At 44.5% G+C, this 10,247-nt stretch overlaps 1 protein-coding gene across 1 annotated transcript in view; it reads right to left on the minus strand.

Moving 5' to 3' along the window:
- The window catches only part of TENM4 (teneurin transmembrane protein 4), a 677,831-nt gene extending 671,634 nt beyond the window's left edge, over positions 1–6,197 (minus strand). The window contains 1 exon segment of the mRNA XM_088459938.1: positions 5,911–6,197. Within this exon segment, the coding sequence (XP_088316064.1) occupies positions 5,911–6,133 (223 nt within the window). The 5' untranslated portion in view covers positions 6,134–6,197.
- Between the last annotated feature and the right edge of the window lie 4,050 nt (positions 6,198–10,247).

Consider the following 10,247-nt stretch of genomic DNA (forward strand, 5'->3'; position numbering starts at 1 on the left):
ACTGTATGACTGAATGACGTAAGACTTTATACAGACCGCTCTGTCCGTCCATTCTGTTTCCCTACAAGCCCGTTAGCGTATCGTGGGCAGATCACTTAACCTTACTCATTGGTAATGACGGCTCATGATGGCTGAGAAGGGATTAATACGATGTTTCTCGACTTCGTTACCTCCAGCAAGAGCCGCTGTTAATGCAATGCTATCTGTTTTATCAATAACTAAGTCTAATAAGGTACAATAAAATGCAATTTATTAGCTATTTACTGCTAAATTAGACATTTGCAATTACATTAAGGGATGTGTGCAGCCGTATCAGTGCCAGGAGAAGTTAGATTGCAGCCAGCCAAGGCCATTCCCCGCACAATAAGGTGTTCCAGGCGGCAGGAGCTTCAGTAAATATTATCTGTATAAAGAACAGTACAACTTCACAGAGCGGGTCTGTACGACGACCTGCAGTATATACAATTTCAGGACTTCAAAAGAGTCTGAAAACCTACAACTTTAAACGGTAAATCTGTCCTTCGTGATTTATAGAATGATAGGAATTCAGAAGTTCCTGTAATCTGCAACTTTACAGTATGAATCTGGTAAGGTCGGTAATAAATAGAAATTCAGGACTGAAGGGTCTCTCTGTCATCTGCACTGTACCAGTGTGAAACTGCAGGATCGCTCTGTGAATTACATCGCTGAGCGCTCCAATGCACTTCATGACATTTTGCACTATTTATAAAATGACACGGAGATGATGTAAGTGTTTATGGGGTCTATGTACTAAGCAGTGTTAGGAGACAGAGTGAAAAGTGATAAGAAAGTAATAAGGTGCCAGCCAATCAGCTCCCAACTGTCATTTTTCAAACACAGCCTGTGAGATGACAGTTGGGAGCTGATTGGCTGGCACCTTATCACTTTCTTATCACTTTTCACTCTGTCTCCTAACACTGCTTAGTAACTAGACCCCTATATGTGATCAGTGCTTTATTTTGTGGTGTTACTCTGGGGTTCACAAGTTTTTCATTCTCAGTTGTTACTGCAGTTCCAGAAACGGGAAATTAATCAGTGAAATGATTTGTAAAATGAATACAGTAAGTATCTGCCCCCTTAGCCAGAGTGCGGGAGCTGCTGTGACTTTAGGGGAGTACCGGCAGCTTTTTTGTCCCCCTGAGTAGCGGCCCCTTACTCTCATAGAAGAAAGGAGCTGAGTGTAACTATATTTCATGACAAGTCCAATGAAGAGACTATGTGATAAATGCTGTAACCATGAGAGTTACAGCTTACGACAGTATCTTCTATATGAAGGACCAGCAGAAAATGTTGGAAAGAACTCAAATAAGCCTGAAAATAATGTAGATTCAATGGGGGAGGGGGGATTCAATTCCCGGCGATGTCACCTCCATGTTCGGTAGGGCACATCACTACTCCCTTAAACTTCTTATGAGAGATGTAGGGTCCTATTCATCAGAGATACCGTACATTTCCTTAGTGTTCATTAAGGATTGAACTCACTGCAAGTTCAATTCAAGTATTGGAGGCCCCGACTATCCCCGCCGACTGTCGCCTGACCCCCCCCCCCACCGCCGCATGGCTGCAGCCGCCGCTGGAGGCCGACTCCCACACATATCGTGCAGCCCCGCCGTGTAGGTCCCCCGCCTGCTGTGCCCTCTCCCTTGCTCCCGGCTTACAGGAGGAGAGCTCGGGGAGCCGGGAGGGAGCTGCTTGAAGGTAAGAGGACACAGCAGGGAGGTATCTTTTCAGATCCCTCTGCTGCATCGGGTGCTGTACGCCATCTCAGGGTGGCATACAGTATCACTGTCATGTTCTGGTAGAAAAATGCTTTTTCGGGACTTGATGAATTTCATATATTCCACATCCCATACTATAGTATGGGGACTATATAGTTCTATAGTATGTGGACTATATAGTACTATAGTATGGGGACTATATAGTTCTATAGTATGGGGGCTATATAGTACTATAGTATGGGGACTATATAGTTCTATAGTATGGGGACTATATAGTTCTATAGTATGTGGACTATATAGTACTATAATATGGGTACTATATAGTTTTATAGTATGTGGACTATATAGTTCTATAGTATGGGGACTATATAATACTATAGTATGGGGACTCTATAGTACTTATAGTATGGGGACTATATAATACTATAGTATGGGGACTATATAGTACTATAGTTATGGGGACTATATAATACTATAGTATGAGGGCTATATAGTACTATAGTATGGGGGCTATATAGTACTATAGTATGGGGACTATATAGTACTATAGTATGGGGACTATATAATACTATAGCATGGGGACTTTATAGTACTATATTATGGGGACAATATAGTATTAAAGTATGGGGCTATATAGTACTATAGTTATGGGCACTATATAGTACTATAGTATGAGGGCTATATAGCACTAGAGTATGGGGGCTATATAGAAATATAGTATGGGGGCTATATAGTACTATAGTATGGGTTCTATATAGTACTATAGTATGGGGACTATATAGTGCTATAGTATGGGGACTATATAGTACTATAGTATGGGGCTATATAGTAGTATAGTAAGGGGGCTATATAGTACTATAGTATGGGACTTTTTGTACTATAGCATGGGGGCTATATAGTACTATAGTATGAAGGCTATATAGTACTATAGTATGGGGCCTATATAGTAGTATAGTATGGGGACTATATAGTACTATAGTATGGGGCTATATAGTAGTATAGTATGGGGGCTATATAGTACTATAGTATGGGACTTTTTGTACTATAGCATGGGGGCTATATAGTACTATAGTATGAGGACTGTGGAAATTATCGGGGGGAGAATTGTAACCAGGAGGAACAGTATCAGTGATATCTCCTGCGTTACATGAATGATGAATAACACTGACACTTAATCTCGACAAAAATACCTGTAGGTGAAAATCTTAATTTTCGCCTACTTTTGTAGAAAGTAAGTGATGATGAATAGACCCCTTAGGAATTTGTTTAACAAAGGGCGCGGGAGATAGGGATATTACAGTACATGACCCTATAAATCAGAGAGCTTATAAAAGTGAGTACAGGTGGTAAGGTTCTCCAGCTTCTGTTGGTGAAGGTTATTGGATAAACACTGTGCTAGCACTGGTTAAATCATTATTAATGCAATAGTATTAAATTATTACAATAAATAACTAAATGTTTTCTGGCTCCCTATTCCAGGTCTACGATATATATTATATATTAAAAAAAAAAACCTTATTCTTGTTTGCAATTAGGGTCTAATTCAAGGGTTTAAGTGAATTCGATATTTAAGTAAATTTACAAGATTGCAGATCTGCGCATGCACAGGAGCCGTACTGCGCAGGTGCAAATCTGATCCTGCGACGTCCGTCGCTGAGCCCCAAAGCCAAGCTGGCGTTTGTGGACAGCGATGGGGAACATTCCATACTGGGGCATGTTGGCCCCATTTTCTGAGTGGTAATGTCCCTGGACACAGCTTCACTGACCATAGCAGCACGATTTTGCTGGACATCCTGAGTAACCTGAGATTTACCCAGATGTCCGACCTTCACGCAGTTGATCCAGGGGTGTTTCTAGAGAAGATGTGGCCCATGTGCAGTCTCCGACACGGGCCCCCTTCCTATCTGTTCAGGGGCCGGCTGCGCACTGAGCGGTGTGCGCCCATCGTCGCACTTATAGACTCTGGGCACTAGAGTGTGCCCAGAGTCTATAGCGCATGTGCAGGTCACCGGGAAAATGGCCATGGCGCCCATTTTTACAGCCGTTTTTACAGACGCAGACACCCCAGCCGACGTGGGACTCTGGAGAGGTAAGTTTTATGGGTGCAGGGTGTGCTGTGCGGGCACATGGCCCCGCACAACCTGCAAACATTAGAAATATGCCCCCGAGTTGATCCCATATCTGTGTCTTCAGACGCACCAGCAGATCACAGTAGCCAGCAGTGGACGTCTTATTACTTAAAAACGCCTTGTAGCTGAGGTATTCACCCTAGGACATTATACCTGTAAACCTCAGTACCCCGCTGAGACTACAAATTTACAAAGGGGAAAGACTAAGGACGTGATTCAGACCCGTTCGCTAGATGCGGCCGCTCGCTCCCAGCGTATGCAAATTCAGCCAAGTGACGTCAAGGCAGGCGATCGCACGGCAAGGCATAAGCACGCCCACTATGTCTTGGCGAGCGACCACTTTGTGTTTCCAGACGCCCACCAGCCTGTCTTTAGCCGCCCACTAGCGTACGTCATCTCCAGGAAGTATATACAACCATCGGTACATCGGGAACCATCGGATCAGACCGCAGCGCTTGTGGTTGATTGTACCCTACCGCAAGCACTACAAGCACTCCTGTGTAAAAACCAGCCAGGTGACGTGTCCTATGACGCTGCTTGTTAATTATGCACACCTCTGAAACGGCGTTGAAACACTCAGGCACGCCTGCGTTCGCAACTTTACTCCCCTGTTACTGCTGGCCTGCCCCTGTTACCACCCACAAACAGCCTCTCCTGTCACTCATTCCACTGGGCTGTCTTTGCTGGGCGAGCGAGCGCTTCCCGATCATTGAAACTAGTAGTTGCATGCGCACTGCGATGCATAGGCATGCACAAATGCATAACATCGGCCACGTACGAGCGAGCGGCCGCTTGCGTACGGGTCTGAATCAGGAACAAGACCACCGATTCCTACTCAGAGGGACATGGGGTCTCATTCAGACCCGGTGGCAATCGCTGAGTGCTCGCAACTGGGTTGATGCAAAGGCCCTGCGCAGGCGCAGCGGCCGCACTGCACGTGCGCAAGCCCCGGAGCGAGAGAGAAATTATCTTGCTCCGGAGCTCACTACGAAAGGGGCTACTGTCGATGTTGACAGCTCACCCCGTTTTGTAGGCGGGGTGGTGGGGTGGCTACACAAACGCCTGCTGTTTTGTGGGCGGCTGCACTGACATCAGCAGTGATGTCAGTGGGGAGCTTCCTGCTCGATCAGAGCAGGAAGCTCCCTGGGGCTTGCGGTTGCCTAGGCCCAACCTTACGGTCTCGTCTCAAGCCCCGATACTCACGATGGTCTTGACCATCGCGACCATCAACCTGGTCGGTCGCTAAAGCTGAGGGTGGGAACCCACAACTTAGCTAGCGTCCAGCAGGCCGCACTAAAAAATAGAAGGGGCCGCCCTCATTCAGAACGAGCGCTCGCTTCTTGCGAGCGCCTCTGAATGAGGGCCATTGTCCTAACATAACTCCAATGGGGCATATTTATCTCAATCTGCATTTTATAATGCGGTGGTGATTAGATAATTACGACTAAATTTGCAAAATGTAAATCAATATATTCCCTTGCCGAAAAACACTACTACATGCTATCACTTTGCTTCTAGGTACGGAATTCCTTTCCTATGAAAATTGCTGAAGAGAAGCTCATAGGATACATTTGACAATTTAGCAGCCCCAGTTGGGTCCTCCGTTTCCAATTGCAAAATCAGGAAGGTGCTTATGCCATCCGAAATAGAGGAAGGGCAGCAGATAACCCCCCTCTGCTGCAGAAGCCCCTTCACACAACCTGGGGATGCTTACATTTTGCGGTTATCCCTCGAACATGGCTGCTTTTTGGGGGGGTTCTGGCAAGAATACTTTCATAAATATACCCCTGAATCTTTTTGTATGCTCACTATACAGGGGTACCTGGAAAAGCAGAAACTGTGGTGGAGTAAACCATTGGAGTTTAGAAAAACTGGGATAATTAGGGAAGGGGCTCCAACCAAACTGCTTTAAGGGAAAAATGTTGCATAGCGGATATTACCCCTAAAACACATATAGATCCCTAATGCCTACCATAGCAAACAAGAGTGTAGGGGTTAGATAAGCATACAAGAGTACAAATCGTCCACCTATTGGCACTCACCAGATCGGCAGAACTCATCGACCTCTTGATGGACCATGTCTTTCACCCGACTGCTGTAGGACAGCCTGGAGTCTTGGTCGTAGGCTTTGAGGGTCTCGCTGGAACTGTAAGACTTCTGCGGTACTTTGCTCTCATCGCTGTCGGCCGAGGAGCTGGTGTATCGGCGCTCCGTGTCGTGCCGCCTGCTCAGGGATCGGTAAGGTTTCCTCTCTTTCACATCCATGGCGCAGCGCTTCTCCTCAACATTGACCAGAATTGTCCTCGGTGGGGAGAGAGAAACCGGTGGCCTTTCTGTGGAAAGAGACAGGAGCGTAGGCATTGAGTTTACCTTACGTAGAAGAGTCTTTTTATTTTTCAGACCACTGAAATTCCATCGCTGCTAATAACATGAAATATTACTAGAACATGTGCGACTAACATGCCAAGCCTAGGTCCATAATGTGATTAGCTCCCATCCATAATCAAATACATCACAGTAACATATGTTCCTGTTCATACCACTATGGCACCATTAATAATAATTATAAACCGAATGAGAACTGCTGACACGCAGGTGTGTTGTATATTGCTGTCATTTCAGTAAGATTAATAACCGCCAGAGCCCGCGTTCAGCTGACATACAGCACATGGTGAATAGAAAGTTACACATCTTTATTCTTACATGAACACTCTCTGAACTTGACTTGTCCTAACAGCTGTTTCTGTTAAAACACTAAAGCCTAAAATACAGTGATATAAAAGATTCTCACTCATAATAACTCACAAACATGTATGTAAAAAAAATTTATAAGATGATCAGAATGAAAAATACTTAAGACAATGTTGTGTTCTTGGTACGCATTTCCCAGGAAGCAACATCATCTCAAATATTTTTCATTCTCATCAAATCCCAAAATATTTTGACTTGTGTATTTGTAAACATTATTATAGTACATACCAAATACCGTGCAAGTATAGCTGGGTACACACCTAATGCTGGGTACACACTGGCAGATGTATTGGCCGATCAATTGATTGGTCAATATATCTGCTGCCCGTCGGCCAGTGTGTTCCCGCGATATGTCTGCGAACGGTGTAATTCACAGACATATCGCATTAGCAGACCGCCCGTACACATGCAGTGACCCCACCCCCGGCCAGCGGGACCCGCCCCCTCCTACACACTGAACACAGATGATGGTCGTTCAGTGTGTACGAACAACCATAATCTGCAGATATATCTGTTTAGTGTGTACCCAACAATACACACTGAACAACCATGATCTGTCATCTGGGGGGAGTGTCATGCCCCGCTCCCCGCCGCCTCTGCAGCAAGTGTACGGGCGATTGGCTGACCACCCGTACACACAGCATGCTGCTTCAATATATTGGGCATTGGTTGTGCAGCAAAGCCGATGCTACATGTCTGTGAACTACGTCATTCACAGACATATTGCTGGTACACACTGGCCGACGCGCACAAGATATATTGGCTGCATATTGATAGGCCAATATATCTGCCAGTGTGTACCCAGCATTAGGTTGGTCAGTTTAGGCAATTCAACCAAGCTGCCCAATGATTGAGCTCTCATGTCTGATTAAGATCTGGTTGGGTTTGATTTTATGTGGAATGCTAGAAAACATGGTTGAACGATAAAGCCTCCATGGCTACGTTGTCTGGGGTCGCTAGTCAACTCAGAATTGCGGGTGCACCTTTTTGCATGGCGATCTGATTAGAAGCCACTGTGCATGTTGCTTATCACAATATATTACCAAAATGTTGCCCCACGACCATATATGGTCAGCTAAAGTCTTTTGAAGGACACTACTGAGGGGGATTGATAAAAGATGAAGGACACTACTGAGGGTGACTGATAAAAGATGAAGGACACTACTGAGTGTAACTTATAAAACATTAAGGACACTACAGAGGGTGACTGATAAAAGATGAAGGACACTACTGAGGGTAACTGATAAAAGATGAAGGACACTACTGAGGGTGATTGATAAAAGATGAAGGACTCTACTGAGGGTGACTGATAAAAGATGAAGGACTCTACTGAGGGTGACTGATAAAAGATGAAGGACACTACTGAGCGTGACTGATAAAAGATGAAGGACACTACTGAGGGTGACTGATAAAAGATGAAGGACACTACTGAGTGTGACTGATAAAAGATGAAGGACACTACTGAGGGTAACTGATAAAAGATGAAGGACACTACTGAGGGTGACTGATAAAAGATGAAGGACACTATTGAGCGTGACTGATAAAAGATGAAGGACACTACTGAGGGTGACTGATAAAAGATGAAGGACACTACTGAGCGTGACTGATAAAAGATGAAGGACACTACTGAGGGTGACTGATAAAGGATGGAGGACACTACTGAGCGTGACTGATAAAAGATGAAGGACACTACTGAGGGTGACTGATAAAAGATGAAGGACACTACTGACAGTGACTGATAAAAGATGAAGGACACTACTGAGGGTGACTGATAAAAGATGAAGGACACTACTGAGGGTGACTGATAAAAGATGAAGGACACTACTGAGGGTGACTGATAAAAGATGAAGGACACTACTGAGGATGACTGATAAAAGATGGAGGACACTACTGAGGGTGACTGATAAAAGATGAAAGACACTACTGAGGGTGACTGATAAAAGATGAAGGACACTACTGAGGGTGACTGATAGAAGAAGAAGGACAGTACTGAGGGTGACTGATAAAAGATGAAGGACACTACTGAGGGTGACTGATAAAAGATGAAGGACACTACTGAGCGTGACTGATAAAAGATGAAGGACACAAGATGAAGGACACTACTGAGGGTGACTTATAAAACATTAAGGACACTACTGAGGGTGACTGATAAAAGATGAAGGACACTACTGAGGGTAACTGATAAAAGATGAAGGACACTACTGAGGGTGACAGATAAAAGATGAAGGACACTACTGAGGGTGACTGATAAAAGATGAAGGACACTACTGAGGGTAACTGATAAAAGATGAAGGACACTACTGAGGGTGACTGATAAAAGATGAAGGACACTACTGAGGGTAACTGATAAAAGATGAAGGACACTACTGAGGGTGACTGATAAAAGATGAAGGACACTACTGAGAGTGACTGATAAAAGATGAAGGACACTACTGAGGGTGACTGATAAAAGATGAAGGACACTACTGAGGGTAACTGATAAAAGATGAAGGACACTACTGAGGGTGACTGATAAAAGATGAAGGACACTACTGAGGGTAACTGATAAAAGATGAAGGACACTACTGAGGGTAACTGATAAAAGATGAAGGACACTACTGAGGGTGACTGATAAAAGATGAAGGACACTACTGAGCGTGACTGATAAAAGAAACAATAACTTGTACTGTACCCATACCCTCTTCATAGAGCTGTGATTTCCATCATTGTGCCATAAGGGGGAGGGGACAAATGATGAGAAGCACTCAGCCCACATCATCGATCTGCTGCATCTTCCCTCTGGTACTCTGGTACAGTGGAGGAGAAACATGTTGGCAGTATGACTTGTACTTAGATTTCAATTGAAATACAATGTCAAATATCCCGATGTACGCTGTATTGTCCCCTATTGTATACTTCCTTGCAATGGCCTCCTCTGGGATAGTGACAAGGAAACATGACCACATTGCTTGGGACACTTGTCTAGGGCTTGAGAAAAACTAAGCCACCTCCATCCCTTTGCCTCAAGTAAAACACCTTGAAATAGCCACACACATCAAAGGCAGGAGAGATGGCACCCCTCACCATGCTATAGTCGCCATATTTTTCTTCTTCTTGGTAGTCAACAACCATTGATGGTTGATGGGATTGCCATCAATAGTGGAGATCCAGTGGCTCACCATCAATGGCACAGAGCCCTGTGATGTTTTTTTATCCATGGACACAGAGTATAGCACTGCCCCCCAACTCTGATTGGTCCACTGCCCCAAGAGTAAGAGAGCAAGGGTGACCATCAGAGGGAAGAAACCATTGATGGTTTCCTGTTGATGATTTCATACAATAAAAGGTCATTGGGCAAAGAGACAAAATTAACGGCGCTCTACTGAATGGTGATTTCTGCAATCAGTCATATTAACACCTTCATGTACAATAAAAGAATGGACCACGTGTACATTAAAGGTGCAGGCCACAAAGAGCCATAGGGGGGGAGATTTATCAAGTCTTCTAAAAAGTGGAGAAGCGGACAAGTGGAGAATTTTCCCATAGTAACCACATATGCAAAAATGTAAAAACAGAATGCAGAAAGGTAAAAACAATGCATAAAGGTAAAAACAGAGGGCCTGATTCAGAGTTGGGAATACAGTGAGAT

The sequence above is a fragment of the Taudactylus pleione genome, unplaced genomic scaffold (assembly GCF_031769625.1).
Source record: "Taudactylus pleione unplaced genomic scaffold, aTauple2 ptg000954l, whole genome shotgun sequence".
Classification (NCBI taxonomy): Eukaryota; Metazoa; Chordata; class Amphibia; order Anura; family Myobatrachidae; genus Taudactylus; species Taudactylus pleione.